At 37.8% G+C, this 18,613-nt stretch overlaps 1 protein-coding gene across 1 annotated transcript in view; it reads right to left on the reverse strand.

Moving 5' to 3' along the window:
- Positions 1 to 18,613, reverse strand: part of SCAPER (S-phase cyclin A associated protein in the ER) — a 135,798-nt gene that overhangs the window by 104,408 nt on the left and 12,777 nt on the right. Inside the window, exons 5-9 of the mRNA XM_083870732.1 lie at positions 17,096 to 17,293; positions 9,229 to 9,329; positions 8,663 to 8,779; positions 6,584 to 6,744; positions 295 to 557 (exon numbers count right to left, since the gene is read on the reverse strand). Coding sequence (XP_083726858.1) covers positions 295 to 557; positions 6,584 to 6,744; positions 8,663 to 8,779; positions 9,229 to 9,329; positions 17,096 to 17,293 — 840 coding nt within the window. The remainder of the gene's footprint in view (positions 1 to 294; positions 558 to 6,583; positions 6,745 to 8,662; positions 8,780 to 9,228; positions 9,330 to 17,095; positions 17,294 to 18,613) is intronic.

Genomic DNA, 18,613 nt, shown 5'->3' on the forward strand with positions numbered 1-18,613 from the left:
TCATTATCTTGGAAAAATTGGATCTTTGTACCTGAAATCTGTGCACGAGATGTGCAGAATCCTGACTTTTTGGAAAACATAGAAAAGCTGTCCACAGCATCATAACTTTAATTAGCCTATTTGTGCTGACATCTTACTGCATTTCCATAAGTGAAACTGAAATAAGCATTATTTTAAGAACCTTTTCCAATTTGGTTAGTTCATAAAAGCTCTAGGCAACATCACCTTCAGAAAATGCTCTGAAGAAAAGTTGCAAGATTTAGATTAGAAAATGGTTCAAAATGATATACTGACCTGAGTCCTTTCAGTAAGGGGACCCTCACAGTGATGTAAAGGATCCTTCTGTACCAGTTCCATGCTTCTGGATGCAGCACTGCTGATGGCTGAAATCCCATGCTTGTCTTCTGCTGGTGGTGAAATCACATTTTCTTTGTCGCTGTCACCTCTGGACTTCAGTGATTCTGCAGCTACAGGAGCTTTTGTTGCCAAGGCTGTGGATCGAGATCGAACGGGCCTTCCACGCTGAACTGTTTCCCAGCCCTCTGCATCCTTTCGATCTATGTGGAAAAAAACCCATTCTCAGAGAGGAACACACATAAATAGAAGCATTAGAAACAACTATTTTATTACAGTGTTACACAAGTTGTGGGAGAAAAATTTTTTCTTTAAAAATCAATACCAAAAAATCGATGAAATATTCTTCAGCAAAGCTTTTTACTTACAAAGGTATTACAGACACTGGACAACTCCACTCATGGGACACGTTCTGTTACTGCAGAGTGAAGCTACTCAGACACAAAAAGGTGTTGGAAATGGCAACATGTACTTAAGCTTGCCATGCTTTTTCCTTGCTATTTCACGAGATGATAAAGCACAACAAAGCAACTACATCTGCTCTTCTCTGCAGCAACAGTAACGTTAGAGGTCTTTTGTGAAAAGTGCAAGTACAGACATAATTGCATGACTTTGCATGGAAAACAGAAATGTGGCTTACTATCCTTACTATTCTGCCCGTGCTCTCTTTACTTCTTGCTCTATTTGTTTCACTCTGATAACAAAAATACACAAATCGGTGTCAGCTTTTAGAAAACTGCTTTTCCTGGATTCCAGGAAAGAGCAAAATATTGCTACAATAGGACGGCAAACTGAATGAGAAAATAGAAAAGCAGCTTTCTTCAATTTACTTTGATTTCCATATAGCTGTTTCATGTAACTTTCTGATCAATATATATGATATCTGATATTGGTACATACTTGAAAACCATTTAAAGTTACTTTTGTCTGCCTGAAGCATCAGGTCACAGGTGTGACCAGATTTCTAGATTTCAAGGTGAACCCCTTCTCCACAGGTAACATCTTTGTGGTCAGCAGTTAATAGCAGCATGTAATTTCCCACATATACTCACAACGGTAAGTGATTCTTTGAAGCCTGACAGTGCAAATCACAAAGTGTGACAGGTAAGCTCAGGCCTGTCTATTTGATGAACAAAAATTCTTGCAAAAAACTCAAGAAATATGTATATATTCTCCAACATACTTTTGGCAAAAGCTGCTTTTAAGATCGTTCACATGAAAGGAAGAGAAGGGTGTAGGACATGACTTTAACCTGGAAAAGTGGAGATGAAAGAAAACCCAACACTAAATAGCTGGTTTTACAGAGGGTAATAATCTAGAATACAACTTGTACAAAAAATTGATTTTCTGGGTATTTCTAAAATTTTTACTAACAAAGATGGTCATGTAGCTCAGGCATAAAGACCAGAGCTGGATCTCAAACATTAAGGTTTAATATATGAGGCGGACTAAAAAGCCTTTAGGTGGACTTGAACTGATGTCAGAGCAGCAATAACTGGTAATGAGCCAAAACCAGAACTAATCGCACTTTCATCCTTTGCTGCCCTTGGCATCCAGCGTTTTATAAACACTGCTCATTTAACTGTTGGATTCTTTTAACATCTCAGGATGAGCCAGCAGCCTGGCCCAACAGCTGGTGTAACTCCGGAGTTACCAGGGAATTTGACAGGAGACTGTACTGGAATTTATCTTTGCTGAGCAGCTCAAGCAACAGCTGTTTTTACCTAACTATAGAACTGTTCATGAATGATAATGGTAATGACAGATGCAAAAAAATTATCTGGTATTTAACTATCCAGACTGTTTCACTCTAGAAAAATTGCTGTGTCTTTCAAAGTAAACAAAATTCTCAAACTGAGTGAATGAATATAGCTGATCTCCTCAGATCACTGCTGGTACCAGAGTCTGCAAAAAGCCTTTCTGTGTTCCTTCCCCTTGTGCACTTGCACTCATTTCAGAGTGCCCCACTGACCAGACATGGGAATGGCAGTCAAAATCACACCAATTACATTTTCCTTTGCCAGAGACCTCCCATTTGACCCCTGAAGGCAACTTTGGCTTTCTTTTAATTTCTTCATCTTCATATAGAAAAAATATCATTACTTACAGGACATAGTGATGGGAATATATTGCCCTCTCAAAGCAATTCTCCAGGGAATAGGGTTTAATTCCCCAGGAATCACAACCAGTTTTAATGCAGAAAGCTCACAGCCTGTGCAGCATCTGGCTCTGCACACTGTGGGACAAGGACTGCTCAGGCCCTTTAGGGACCCCACTGACTTTAGAAAGTGGGTGGGGACCACAAAGACTCTGCTGTATCTATCTGGCTTAGGACAAAATCTGGCCAAGAAATTTCCCTGGCAAGTAACAGACAACAAAGATTGTTCAGAAGAAATGCTAAAATCAACTAAAAAAACACCACTGCTTTACTGCACCAACTTTTGGGTTGCAATTCCTTTTGCTTGTCATTTGCAAAACAAGATTGTTTAAACATTTCACTTCTGTTTGTTCTGAAATTTGAAGTCACCTTTTACATAAAAGCGTATTTTCTACATTAAAAGGATCAGAAGATACCCTTTTGTAGTATCTACTACCTAAACATAATTTTACTAACATCTAGATAGTAAGACATATTAGTCATATATATGTATCTTAATAATTGTACTAATATCTTGTACTAATATCTACTAAAGTTTATTCCACCAAAAAAGAATATTCTTGCCTGTCTTGCCTAGTTGTTCTTTGTCTCGTGGCATATTTCTTAGTAGTCTAAAATGACAGAATTAATCAGAATAAAATTATTCAGAGCATAGAAAAACCATAATCACACTTACTAAAGTAAGAAAGAATGAATCTTTTCATAAAAGCTAGAAATGTTCAATTTTTAATTTGCATTTGTTCACTGTCAGATTCATATTTATTACCCAAGACTCAACCAAGCTTTTTAATAGCCCAGAAATACTTACATTTGAAAAAATATTGTTTGGTGACTTCTTTAAACACAAAGCAGTTTTTAATGCATGGATGTATTCAGACTCCTGACCTACCTGAAGCCAGTTTAACAGTGTGATGCCACCTGACAACTACAGTGCACCAGAAGATCCTGTTCATTTTAATTCACCAAGTGGTTCGGCATTCACTCACTTCCAGGCACGGTTTTTAACTAAGAGTTTGCAAAGCTAATATGTTTATTGACATTACATCACATCTAATGAGAGACAAAGTTAATACTGAGTAAGGCATCAATCTTCCTCTGTATTTTTTCCCTGCATCAGGAATTCTTACAGCCCAGTAGCCATCTCCACAGGCTATGTATCACAGGCTGGGTTTGATTACTCCCAAAGCTTTGGAAATGAATAATTCATTTGCCTACCCTGATCATTCTCTAGTTTCATGTGAACTTGGCTGTCCCTGCTTGCTCTTGTGTTACATGTATGTGACAAGCCATCTGTTATCTCCAGGCTCTCCCAGTCACCAGGCTCTTGGGAAGTTGCTCCATCTGGAAGAACTGGCCAAGGAGCTCACTGGAAACACCACGAACAGAAATCCAGGCAAACGTGTGTGCAAACTCCTCGGGGTTCTACCTTCTAAAAAATTTACTTGCTGGTAACATCCTGACCAAACCAGGACAGCTGCTGAGAGAGCCTGACATCCTGCAAGGTCTCCATTCTTAGCTACATTACAGAGAACATCTATTCACAGCTATGGACATGAGCAATTCATACAAGATGTTAATGATAATAATAGTAGTAAAAATAAAAGCCAACCAGATTTCAAGTATGGCAACAGGAAAAAAAATTAGTATTTTTGAGAAATTCACATGTTCTAGATTGCTCTTTGTCCTAAATGCTGTAATAATTATTTTAATTGCAAGCATCTACTTCCATTTCTAATACACACTCTAAACTTGTAACTCATCTCACTTTTTACCACAGGCGCCAGGGAATTCATGACCAGAAACTGCTCAGACAGTAGGAACAGACTACATTTCATATTGTAAAAAACACTCAAGTATGAAAGACAATGTTTTAAAACTCATTAAATATTGAGGGTAACAGTAAGTTTAATGAGGGAAATGAGATAACATGATTTAACCTCATTTAATTATGCATTCAGAAAAGGAAAGATTAAACAACTATATGGAAAAATAATGCATTTTCTTTCTCCCTAAGGGCTTACTTAGTTAAATTTGAAAATTGCATCAACCATGATACAGATACAGTATCATACCACTCATCCACATTACAAAACCATTGTGAGACCTAATGATAATGCTGTTGGAAATCACTGGAGAAAAAGTGTCTGGGGAAATCCTATGGCTGTAGCCCCAGCTGGGCTTTGGGTGTGCAAGGGAGCATTACAGGAGGCAGGGGGATTCCTTCCCCCAGGGCTCACATGCACCAAACAGATGGGAATTCGTTAGCTGGGCGAGGGGCAGAGCAGATGACACATGAGCCTCAGAGCTGCTTCAATAATGCATGTGAAGAGCCTCTGTGACTCCTTTCACATAAACTCCACAGATTTTCATGAGCTTTCATAAGTGAGGATAACTGGATCCTACCAAAGTGATTCCACCTCCCACACAAAGGAAAACATGCTCCTACAGAGTACTCTATTTGTTAAAAACATAACAATTCAGCATGAGAAAATCATTGAAATTCTCCAATGCTCAGTGCCAAAAATTAGATATTCTTAAGAACAAAGTCTAGAGGCATGACTGTTATTTCTTAAAATGAATTGTTTCCACTCTGGATTGCATTGTACATTTGATTTGAAGATTACTGAACATTTGTAGGCCAGTACTACAGGAACTAAGGGGCTCCTCTCTTTTTGGAGCTCATCGGCTGCAAGTAATATTCAATAGAAGACAGCACAACACTGATTCTTCAGACCTCTAAAAGCCTCTGAAAGTAACATAAGGATCAAGTCTTCTGTTTTCCCTCTTAGTCTCTTAAAATATGTTATCCATATTGAAACACAGATCACTTTTACTCCTTGTGTAGCTAATAACATTCTCCACATGCACAAGAGCACCTAATAAAGGTATTTTAGCAACAGCTTGCAGCCCGTCACTACTATGAGCAATAATCACTAGAAAAAGCTTTTGTTATGAGTAACTTCAACTACTGGCATGTATCTAAAGGGGAATTACATCAATGATAGTGCTGAGAACTCAGTCAAACAGCTCCTGCTCTTTAAGCAGCTCACTGCAACTGTACACAGCAAGTTATTCCTTCATGCAAGCAGCAGCCATGGATCCCTTCCAAACACCATCCTTGGAGTATGGCTTTGATGGTTCTACTCCAAGCAGAGGAATCCACTCCTGAACTCATTCACGTTACAATGCAAGACCCCTGGACAAGGTGTTTTACTTCCATAATATGCCACAAATCTGCAAGTCACCATATAAGGCTTTTACTACTCCTAGGTTGAACATAAAACTATCTTAAACTGATACATGCACTTCCGGGATATTTTTTTTATCAAAAAACCCCCAAACCTCTTTCAGAATATCCGTTTCTACATCCTGCCTGATGGTTTTGTAGAAAGTCATCTGAGACCACACACGAAGAAAATAAATGGGGAAAAAAAAGAAAAAAAAGCATTTCTGCAGACAATCTCAGGGATCCAGGGCAAAGAAGCTAATTTTATAAACTGAATGGTAGTTTTTAATGTCTGCAACTAAACCAATCTCTTCTAGAGCAAAAGATCCTGAATCAAGCATTCTCCAAGGAGCATCTTTAGAGAAACAATTCATAACTAAATGTGGTAACTCCTATCTTCCAAGGAAAAAACATCAATTGTTACTTCAACACAGTTCTAATAGTTCTCCCAGGACACATAAAACTATCTTGAGCTCTTCCCAGATTCCTGTACATACATTATTCTTTATATTGTTAAGCCATCCCAACTTGCAGTCAGTTAGATTGGTAGTTTGTGATCAAAGACCTTTTGCTTCTTGGGATGTTATAAACTGGTATTTTAACAGATCAAATTTTAGTTAGTGAAAATACAACAGAATGTTACCTACACATGAAAACACACTTTTGTCTCAAACTTAACTATAACAATGTAAGGCTGCATGAATCTTTTACCTCTATATTGAATTTAAATATCGAATTTGGCAAAATTAGGTTTAATTTTGCTTAGAACATAGGTCATCACATTCTGAATTCACTTTATAGCACAGAGTTTGTGAAAATAACTGAAGCCACAGAAGGGGACTTGCCATTTTTCCGCAGTGACTTCTGTGCCGGAGGTACCAGACAGGCTTGTGCTGTTGCCAGCTCAGGATTGGCAGCTTTACTTCCATGGTTGGCTTTTACCTTATCGGCCCAACTTACACCAGAAGGAGCCAGGCGTGTTGCAGAAATTGTCACTGCAGGGTTCCTAAATGAAAGTCACAGCTCTTTTTAGTGTCTGATCAAGTAACAATGGCTTGTTAGAAAGCTTTATCAGTCTGTCAGAGGCTATCAGAACAGTGATGTACAGAAATATTTCTCCTTTGGCAAACTCTCCAGGTTGCGGCAGTTTACACTGAAAAGTGCTGTAATTTGCTCAACAAATCTTTGTTTTTAATAAACACAATGAAATTTAACCTTTGTGATACTAATTTCTGAAGGTATTAATGTGTTTGGCAATCAAAGCAATTCATAATAACAAATTCTACATACTAAGTCTTGAAAAATACTCCTGTCATTTTAAGCCTGGTGTTTGACCATTTAGTACTCCCAATTCCTTTTCATTAAAAATAATGAACAGAATTTTCCTACTCATCTTCCACATAACTTATTTATCACACCCTTCTTACTATCTCTTCTCCCAATTCTTTTCTTCTTGCATCAATGCTCTTGTTTACCTCTGAATATCTCTGGTTTTAGTTTCTGTACTTTTCCTGCCCTGCTCTGGGAAAAGATATGAAGATGACTACAGCTATGAATCATTATTTTCTACAGAGGTACACCACTACCTTCTCTTCTATCTCCTATTCCTTTCCTAGTAACTCTTAGCATTCTGTTAAAAATTTCTGTAATATTAAGTACGTCTCAGCCTTTATTTTCCATACTATTTTTCCCTCACACAAAAAATACTGTAGCTTTCTAGGGTTGCCTTGCTTTGAGACACACAAGTGGACTAAGATGGAAGGAAAAAAGTTTGTAAGTGTGAATGACAGAAAATTCATCTTGCTGCTGCTCCCTGCTCTAACACACAGAGTTGCCCATCGTGTCCCTGAGACTGTGAATAAAATAGTTCCAGCAGCAACAGCAATGTGTCATTACAGCCAAATAAAGCTTAACTGAAAGGCTAATTGTGCTGAGCTGTTATGTTCTAATAAAAATAAAAGAGCATTGATTTCCACCAGATTCAAGTGTTTCATTTGAATGCTCGTGCATATTTTCTCCCCACCATCAGCCATTTGTGCAGATTGCTCTCAGATGTTGTCAGGTAGGTATCAACAGATTCACCTACACAGGGCCTACACCAAACACACTTTGGTTTTTCCACCAAACACACTTGGTAGTATTTTTGTAGAAATATTTGATATGCACAATTTCAGAGAGCTCAGTCCTCAGAGTGCTAACCAAAGAGTCCAGTATCACATCTCTGCTGAGGACACTGGAGCCACCCAGGACACTGGGCAGTGTGTTCCCTAGATCCCAACAAACCTGAAGGGACTATGGCACACATATGGAGAAAGATTTCAGCTGGACACATGTGTGCTCTCCAGACTGAGACAGCACTAGACACTGCTGCTCTAAATCTATGCACATTTTTGTTGAACGGCTTTCAGACATTTTCTTTTCAATAAGTAAAAGATGCTTTACTGTAGTATATAACAATGCTCTACACTTGAACTAGCATCAGTTTTGCCACACATCAGAATCACCATAATCTCACTTTACACTCACTCTTTCTGACCTGTGTGTACTTCTGCTCACTCAGCTGGCCATTCACATTGCATACATTGGCAATTTAAAATGCCAATTACAGACATTTTCACCTTTGTTTTGTAGAGAGAAGAGAGTACTTAACAGATCACATAAAATACACTGAGAGTATTTTATCTTCAGGTCTTTCTAATGAACAGTAATTAAATATATGACAAAGTCAGAAAAAAATAAGTCCTTGAGAGCATTTTCCTTCACAGATCATGGGCTTTTCTTTTAGGAATGCAAATAATTGCTTATATGATTTAATAAACAACAAAACAATACATTGGTTATTATAGAAAAATAGTGCATTCATGAACTTTGCTTCAAATGAATCTTTATTTTAGGTTCAATAAACTTCTTAGCTGGTTTCATACCCAAAATTCAAACTCCGTCGAGCATTTGATGTCACACTAATCCTATCAGTGGATGGACTCGGGATCACGTGGCGTCCCGGAGACATTTTCTTTACTTCCCAAGCCAGTGAAGTAGGTCTGCAAACCCAGGAAAGGAAAGTTTAAAAACACAATTCACAATAACTCTTCCTCTATCACCTTAAAGCAAAACTAGAACTGACAAATGCTCAGTGTATTAACAAATCCTGCTGAATTTAATAATTCATCTTAGCAATTGTTTCTACACCAACTCCAAACCCTATTAGCCAGACCCATGCCAAAAATAATCCCTCTTTGCAAGACTGCAGTGTTTATTTCAAATTCCAGTATAGAGCAAAGCATCAAACCAACAACTTAAAAGGAAAAAATGGGGGAAGGACTGGAAATATCCTCTACTTTTAAGTGACAGTGACAGTGTATATTAAATGTCCTCACACCCATTTTGTCCAAAAGGAAAATTGGTTCTATTTGCTGAATCTCTGCTAGAAAATGAAGTTTACTGTGAACTTTACTCTCTCTGTAGATTAAAAAAATATAAATCTAATTACCTGCTTTGAGCATCAGCTTTTTCTAGCTTCTCCTGTAGCTGTATCCAATCAATCAATGCTTTGAAGTCCCTTACATAGTTATCAAGCATCATCAGGACTTCCTGAAAAGAAACAATCACATCAATCTTTCTATTTAAAAAACAATCCCCCACTCCAATAAAGGAACTGAAAAGAAAAAAGGACATTTATTATTTAGCTTTCTCATTAAACCCAAGAAAATCCCTGAAAACAAGAAGGTAGATAATTAAGATTTTTATGTGAACAATCATTAAAACATTTATCCTGAAAACAAGAAGTGCAGATTCTTCAAGATCTGTGTCAGCATCAATGTATAAGGACAAAACGGCAACATTTGCAAGAAAATCCTCAACACACGTAAGGATATCTGTTTCATTATTTATGCCCCTTTTTTGGTCAGAGTTACCTTTTAAATTATGCTGGACATACATCACCAAGAAAGCAAAACCGTAGAAAACCTAGTCTGTGAAGACTAAAAATATCACAATTAATCTGTGAAGTAAAAGTATACAAAACTACACAAAGGCAACAGCATCAGGATCTGGGTGGGATTAAACACACACTGTCAGAAATGATGCAGGCATGCCGGAGATTTACTTACAATATGCAAAATCTTAAGGAAGCAGTTTGAATCGGGAACCAAATGTTGGTCTCTAACAAACAAAATTTACTGTTACAAAAGGACATATAAATTAACTTCACGCTACACCAGGAAGAAAGTTACAGACAAAATGGCAGCAGCTGAAGAGACTTGTTTCTGATTAAAATATCCTTAACTTTGAGAAATTATTGACTGTGTCTACTGACGCCCAGTAGACACAAACATATGAGTGTGGTATCTATAGTATGGTCAGATTATATCCACAAAGAATGGAAAATTCAAGGTAAGTTGCCTCTACTCAGTTAATGGCACCAGTTTTTCACTGCAAAGCAGAGCAAAACACAATATAATGGAACTCTCAGTTGTGTTCCCTGAGCAAACTACAGTTATCTACTGCCACTGGCAGGGAAAAGAGCAATTCTTTGTATTCCACTTATCAACTCAAAAATCATTGACTGAATGTGACAAAACACACATAGACTAAGGCACCTCCTCAGCGAAACTGATTTTCACCAACAAAGCACATGAATGACTTTCTAAGGGAGAAAGTTTGAACCGATGTCAGCCAGAAAGAGCAGCTTTCATAACTACTCTATCCAAGAAAAAAAAATGTGTCCTGTACTCTGTCATGACAATGTGCTGAAAATAATCAAAATCCATGAATGAAGCTTGATTTCTATGAAACTTAAATGAGCTTCACATGCAGAATGTAAAGTACAGACATAATCTTATGGTATAAGGAAAAACACTATTGACAAATTTTGCTGTTTCACAAGTTCTTTACTATGCCAAAGTCATTCCTGCTGGTAATAAGATAAATTTTCTGCTCAAAGGGAATAATTATTACTTAGAAATTTTGGGAACAATTACAAATGAGAAGGCATTGGTTTTTAAATGCATAACTACAAATTTTAACAGTAAAACCTTTGGCACCAAAACCAGTAAAAATACTATCCTAGAGTCCAGGTAACTAGTGCACATTTCTGTAATATCACAACCCATATATCTTTACTTTTAATTGTCTTTTTAACAGAAAAAGGGCCTCTAACACATGCAAAATGCTGTTTCGCATAAAATCATATGGATTAATATTTATTTTGTTTAATTCTAACTTTGAGATTCAGCTTCAGTTTTGATATAAGTATCCTTTTAACTACTCTTTATGACACATACAGAGCATATGCTGGTTGGTGTAACGCAAAGGCACCACAAAGTCAGACACAAGAGAAATCAAACAGAATACCACTGCTGATGCAAAAGTTACTCTTTGTTTTGAAATATTCCCCAAAAATGCTAACAGAAATCTTTCTTACAAAGCAGTTGGTTTACAGCACCAAAATAATTCTTAAGTAAAGTCTACTACAAGAAATGAACAAGTCAAGTGTTTCAGCCAGTTCTTTTTTCAGTTCCACTAATAAAATTTCAGCTTTCTAATCCAATTCATGTCCATTTAGGTTAGCCCATACTAAGTTGTGCTGACTGTTACTAAAAATGAGAGCATAGAAAGCAAAATTTAATTCTGAATAATTTACTTTTCAAGGCAGCCACTGACATACTCCTCACCAAAAAAAAAAAGTAAAAAAAAAAAAAAAGTGAATATGAGTTATATTTCTTTAGTTAGCTGGCACAGGAAAAAGAAACCGCAATAAATGGTTTAACCTATTTTAAGGAATGTTTAGGTCGACATTATCAGAAATGATCAGAGCAGACCCATGCAGCTGTAACCCGAGCCATGTTTTATGAACAAGGGAATACAAACAAGACAAGCAGCTGGAGCGGCCCCATACTCACTGATGCACATCTCTCTCCCTAAAGCTATGAGGGCCATTTTGTCAAGCAGGATGGAGCAGAACAAAAGTGGCTCTGAAAGCGCCGTTGCAGGCATGCAGATAACTCCATATAGATGTCCAGCTAAAATTACCAATTAGCTCCCCAATCGGCTGCAGCGGCTTCGATTGGTTTGTAATGGAGCCGCGGCCGGCGCAGAGCAGGCCGGGCGGCGCCGTCCCTTTGTCCTCTGACACAGGATCCCGGCGGGGCTCCCGGAGCCATCCCGCCCTACCTGCGGCACCGCCGGCAGCTCCCGCTGCTGAGCCAGGGCAAACCTGCACCACTCGAGAAGCTCCTGACAAAAAGGAACCTTTATGGCCCACACTGCGGCTGCACTGGAGTCAGAACAATTTTATATCTCATTATTTCTTAAGGTCACATCCATCCTGCACGATTTTTAAAGAGACAGTTTGAACTAAGTAAGAGAGCAATACTGCTGAAAAGCAACCTTTCAAGGAAAATCCGTGACATGAAACTCAAACCAGCCACAATGTAACTCCTGTTACCTTTTCCTCTCTGTTCTTGTCAACTATCGGATCAACAGTTCTGCCTGCCTCTTTTTTTGTTCTCCCTTCTTTTCTCCAGCTTTGATTATTCTGGTTGCCATGTATTTACCTCAAAGTTGGACTTCTAGTCTCTTCAGCTGGGTGATCCTATTAATTACTTTGTAATCAACAAAGATCTTCAAGAGTAGCTACATCGGAACAATCCTCTATCCTAGACAGGCCCTTGTAATCCTTCAGAACGGAAGTGCACTTCAGAAATCGCTTAACCACTTTGAAATGTTGTTTCATACATTTATTCTCCCACTCTCAAACAAGGAAGAGGCAAACAGGGAAGTATGGAAGATTGTAAGATTTTAAGATTATTTCAACCCAATATAGTAGCACACACATCAGGGAAATTAACTCAGTCACACATCTGTACTTTAGCTTATTAGCCAAGCTAGAAACGTAAGTTCTATTTTACAAACCATGCCTACTTTATGCTGTTTCATTATCTATATTGAATATTTTAGTTTATGTATTTACCAAAATAAACTCCATTTTTTTATTTTTGTACTGGAGCATGCTTTTAGCAGACAGACTAAGTTCTTTCTTTTTTTTTTAATGTACGTTTTCAAGGTTAACTGGATGTTTCAGTAATTTGACACAAAAATCACTTCAAAAAACTCCTTGTAGGCTTTTCATACAGTTGAATTACAGATAATTAAAGCCTGCTCTGGGGTTGGTTTGGTGATTGTCAAAGCGATTCTTACAGCTTTGAGAAAGGATGAAAGGAAGCAGCTCCTCTAGACAAAGGACTCTCCTTGTATCAACTTCAGTATGTGGCAAATAATATTTTAAGCAAGCACATGGTCTCCTAGATCCAAGTGTTAAATGCACCACATCTGGCCTCACTTGCTCCTCATTGATGCACCTTGGACGTGGCAGCCAGAATCCCCTGCCTGACAAGGATGTGCTCCAAAGGACCACAACCATTTCCAAAGGAAATTTTCTCCAGAAGAATTAATGCAGTGGCACACACAGGGATCCAATCACACAACATTTAAATACACGCACAAACATTTATGTCTGACGCAAAGGATGGAGAGGCACGAATGGGGATACCCAGACTGCCAACTAAAAGGCATGCTGGCTTTTCAGAATAGATCACCACTTTGAAAGACCTCATCCCTTTTTATCTTTAAGACTAAATGCTTGATCATGAACCCATTTTCCTGTCCTTCTCTGGTGACTCATCCATGGCAGATGACAACAATGCAAAAGTAAATATCCAAAAAGAGGCAGCAGGAACACCCACAGAGATTTTCACTGGGCATGGACTGCCACAATACAGCCATAAGTTAGTTATTTAGGAAGATATATACTCTTGGTAAATATCCCCAAATTCAGAACTAGAAAGAGTGTTTGGTGAGTGCTATGTGGCAGCCTTGCACTCCTCTGCCATACTGCAGCTGCAGTACTGGCTGTCCTAAACACCAGCAATGGCTCAGCAGGAGTCTCAGTCTGCATGCAGACGGTGAAATCAGTAGAATTTGCAGACACAGCCCCAAAAGCAGCCCTCAGAGAGGCTCCTCTCTGCTTCTGGGAGGCTTCAATCAACTCAAACTCTCTCACAGACATCCCCTGACCCAAAGGCCTTAGCTGAAGTTGATTCAGTTGGTTGTTTCGCAGAGGAGCATCATGGAACGTGTCTAAACCTTTAATGTAAAAGTCTTTACCAATCTCTTCACCTTGTGCTGTTTGTAAGAAGCAGAAAGACAGAACTCCACTGCTGAATTTCCCATTTCATAAGAGGGAATAAGTAACTCAAGCAAAACTAAACTGTTTTCACTGAAGCAGACTGATCTAAGAATGTATCTGTAACATTCAGAAACAAGAGAAGGCCAAAACCTTCCAGAAATACACCAGAAACTGATGTTAGATGAAAAGACAAGAGATTGTACAAGCTTTAAGTAATGCTAAACAGCAGTGTAAAAAGAATATAGAACTAAATTTTTACATTATAAAATTCAGCTTTTTTGAAAAGAAGAGCTGAAGCTGTTAATTCATTCTAGGAGAAAAAAAAAACCTCCAAAATTAAATTAAAGGTAGTTTGATATTCTTCTGTACTTGCTGTATCATTAATTGTTGGATCCAGCTGCTCAAACTATCAATAAAGGATTTACATAAGTGTGTGGTGTTTTTATATATACATACACACACACACATAAATACAAACTCAGTTGCTGAAACACCTGGAAACACCATAGAAGAATAGCAGCTGAAGACATCTGTTGCATTAACCAAAACTGACCACAGAATCCACCTTCAGCCTTCTAAAAATCTTTCAGTTTTAATACCTTTTATCATACAGCAGGAGATTTAAAAGCATTACCATCTCTGTTCTGCCTACACTTGACACCTAAATCCAGAAAATAGTAGGTAAAATATTCATATAAACGTCAGCCACACAGAAACTCAGCTAATACAGAGAATATCCACACAATTTGCATTTCAAATATTGAAGGTTATAGCCATATCTACTAGGATATATCTAATCTTTTATCGCTATTGCACAAACTAATTTATGTACAGTGAGATGATGCTTAAAGTGGAGAACTCGTCATTTATTTCAGAAATAATTCAACCATGTTCATTACACCTTTCTACACAAAGCATCCAAGCCATATCTATATATCTACATACATGATTTGAGAGTTCTCAATTCCAAATCAATAGCAGAATACCAACTTCAGCAGAGCCCAAAGCTGAGAAAATACACACAAGCACTGATCCTCTTACACACATTGCCACTGTTTGGATCCTCACCACAACCCTTTTGTCTGCAGTTTCAACCACAAAGAGCCACCAGAGCCCTTCCCCAGTGGGGAGCATCAAACATCTTCAGTGACAAAGCAATCGATAAAACTGCAACTACTAATAAGGACACAGGAGAGCAGAAGGCACAAAATATCAAAAAAACCCCAACTTACACTTTTATACCAGGTCAAGCAGAAAGTTCAAAATGCCAGAAGTTGTCACATTTCATTTTTACACAGGTCTTCTTATAAGACAACCTTGATACACCTACAATGTTTAAATAGAATAGCACATGTCCATTTGAAAAAGACAGAAGTTTAAAAAGTCAAAATTAAGGAAGATTTTGATAACATGAATTTATCTTGATAGAAAGGATTTTTAAAAATACCACTTTAAAAAAGAAGGAAAAGTTAGCAGTGGGACCATTTTGGTTTCTTATTTAATAATTATTTCTCACTTATGTCCAGCAGTCAAAATGGGAGAAACTGGACTGTCTGTCAAAACCACCACAAAATAATGACAAATAATAGAATTTATAGAAGAGGGACATTATTAGTAAGAATAATTTTCAAGACCAAGCAGTTTCACACTTCATAACTTAATTAACAGAAATTATAGTAATTTATCAGAAGAAGAATCATCATTTAGCAGTAACCTGTAAAAGAAAATCCCACAAACAAAAGACCACAGCACAAACACATATTCCAGCTGCTCAGGTAAGGCATACTTTTGTGCTGAGAAAAAAGATCTTTTGAAAGGTAAGATTAACATGAACATTACATAAATCTCACATTTGACACTGCACTGCCCTGTTTGATCATTTTTGATTTTTTCTCACCTCAGTTTTGCAAACAAGTAACCAGATCCACACAGATACATACATCATTGTTAAGAGTCTCCTAAAATGAAGACTTTCCACTCAGGCTACGTGGTATCCTCATCCAAAAGCAGATCAACTAGCCCGATTAAAATGTTGAATGATATCTAACCTCCATGTGATAATGATACAAATATGCCTTTGTTCTTTGAGTCACAAAAGCTTAAAATGCTAATTTAATTACAATCCAAGGCTGGCTTTCTTAAACCAAAAAATTCTACAGAGAAGTTTCCTGAGCAGGAAGACAGTTCAGTAACAAAATGTTAAATTGTGTTAGACCAACCAGAGATTTGGAAGCCTCTGAGCTACTGTTCAGTTCTCAAAGCTGCTTTCAATGAAATGTATTTGTACACTAATCTCAAAAGCAATTTAGCCATGTCTGATTACGGCAGAGAATGAGATGCATAAGATAAGGAAAAAAGTTTACTTAAATTGAGATATGATTTTTTTTACAGTGATTAGATAATCATTTCCAGAATGCGTTGAGTTTCCAGCCATGTTTAATATGAAAACAAAGTCATATCTTTAACATTTCTTTTATAATGTATTCTGACTTCTCTTAATGCTTGCGATAAATTCCATTTCCAAAGCATAAGTGATTTTTATTAAATGACAAGGGTATTTTTACATATCTACTGGAAAATCACAATAAAATGTGAACCAGATGCACAAGCTATTACAAATCCATGCTATTTGAAACTGGGAAGTGTCTTACAGTGACATCCCAACTAGACAGTGCTTACACTCGACCACCAATCACTTTCTTAACAAAGGGAGAATGAGAAGAGTGATAACTATCACTGCAGAAAGGGAGCAGTGTGTAATTAAGCCACTTAACAGGCAGCAAATGAACGTGAAAAAAGCTGAACTGCAACAGTGCCACCTACAGTAAAGGACATCGCTGGGAAAAAGAAATCAATCAGTGTTTAGTCACAAAAGTAACAAAATCAGAACTCAATAAACAAAATCTGATTTCAGAAAAAACCTGAGCTCTAATAGTATCACATACAACACAAGTTTTATACACTCCAAAAATTAGTCCCTGCTCAAGATGAAAGCGTTTTCTTAAATATGAATAATACGTATGTCCTCAGCTTTCCTATTCAACAGCCTACGCAAAATACAAATTAAAAAGTAATATGTCTCTGAAGCTCTAATTCCTCATTTACCATTTCTTTGAAATATAAAAAAAAGGCAGATAGAAGCCTGCTAGGCCAAGAACAGCTGGAGCATTACCTTGCATTCCACTACACTCTGATCTGATTCACACGTGACATAGATTTCATCAACTGCCCGCCGGAGGTTGTCAAAGAGAAACGCCCAGTACCGAGCCCGCAGATCCACCTTTCGAGGCTGCCTGGTTTTGGTTGGGCTTTTGTCAAAGTTTTTGTCTCCAGCTCCTGCTGCTGTTAACTTACAGTCCAAGGTAGTGTTCTGAAAACAAGAAGGTGCAAGGGGAAAGGAGAACAGGAAACAGAAGTATGGTAAGGAGTTGAGTTTCTGGGCAACACACCTTTTATCAACATATTGAAACACCTGTAAACAAGAACTTCTTCCCAGAAGATGACTCCATCATTGTACTGACTTGAGTTTTTTAATGCACACTTTCTTACATATAGGCAGCACTTACATTTTAACTAGATTCAGTTTCTTTGACAACTACAATATTTGCATTCCACAAGAGCAGGAGATACTCTCTGCCTCTCAGCACACTGGAAAGTTACATCTTCTAATTATATATCCCGTATTACTTATTCTGACAGATGTGTTTACTCAGAGGTGAAAATAGCATTTTACTAATAAACATACCAGCAATATTCCACTACAGGGAAATTGTATTACCTAGACATTACATGTGACATGACTGTTTTTAAACCACCATGTTAATACGTGTTAATGCCAGTGAAATGCTGATGTGACTCACCCTGAAACACCGACTTAACTGACCCAGTGCTGCTTTGCTGCACAGGGGCAGGGGACAGCTAACATGCTAAATGGAATGGGTGTGTAGGATATTCCAAAGGGTTCTGAAGCACATCTATTTGGCTAAAAATGCCAAATCAACACTCAGTCCCATGACACTGCCCTTATTAAATCTGAAATTCTCTCCCACAGTGGAAAACAAACTGTAAAATGTTGCTACCATAAGCTTGTGCATTCCATAGCCAGTGGACAAGCACCCCAGTAAACACCAAGTGACACCCAACTGTGTGCTACTTCATGATGGAAGTTTTAGCTACCTGTTAAAGTAGTCTGGTTTGGGTTAGCTTTTTTCATTCATGTATTTAATAGCACCTTTAATGTAGTTTTGATGCGCTGAGGCATGTATCTCCAGCACATAAACTCTTACAGGAGTACTCTTGCAGGGATTAATGTAAAATCCCATTCTAAATGCTCTACTTTGGTGATTGAGTAAGAACAATCAAATGACATCACACATGACAGTACACAGCGTTTATAATTAGGATATCTAATCACTAACTAGAAACAGTGCAATATTCAAAACAATTGGCTGGGATTCAACCCTTTTTGTCCTGTACCACACATCATCAAACAAATTTCACTTTGCAATTAGGGAAAGAAGACAGTGCTGTTACAATGGTTATGCTCTCACCTGCATTTGTGGTGAGATGCTAATTTTTCTGTAAGAAGCAGAAGAATGAGCACCTGATTTACTACAATCACACCAACATCTCTGCTACCCTTACATATATCTCCAAGTGTTCCAAGTGTACTCCAGATGAACTCCAGTTA

Source organism: Zosterops lateralis (genome assembly GCF_965231275.1).
Source record: "Zosterops lateralis genome assembly, chromosome: 13".
Taxonomy (NCBI): domain Eukaryota; kingdom Metazoa; phylum Chordata; class Aves; order Passeriformes; family Zosteropidae; genus Zosterops; species Zosterops lateralis.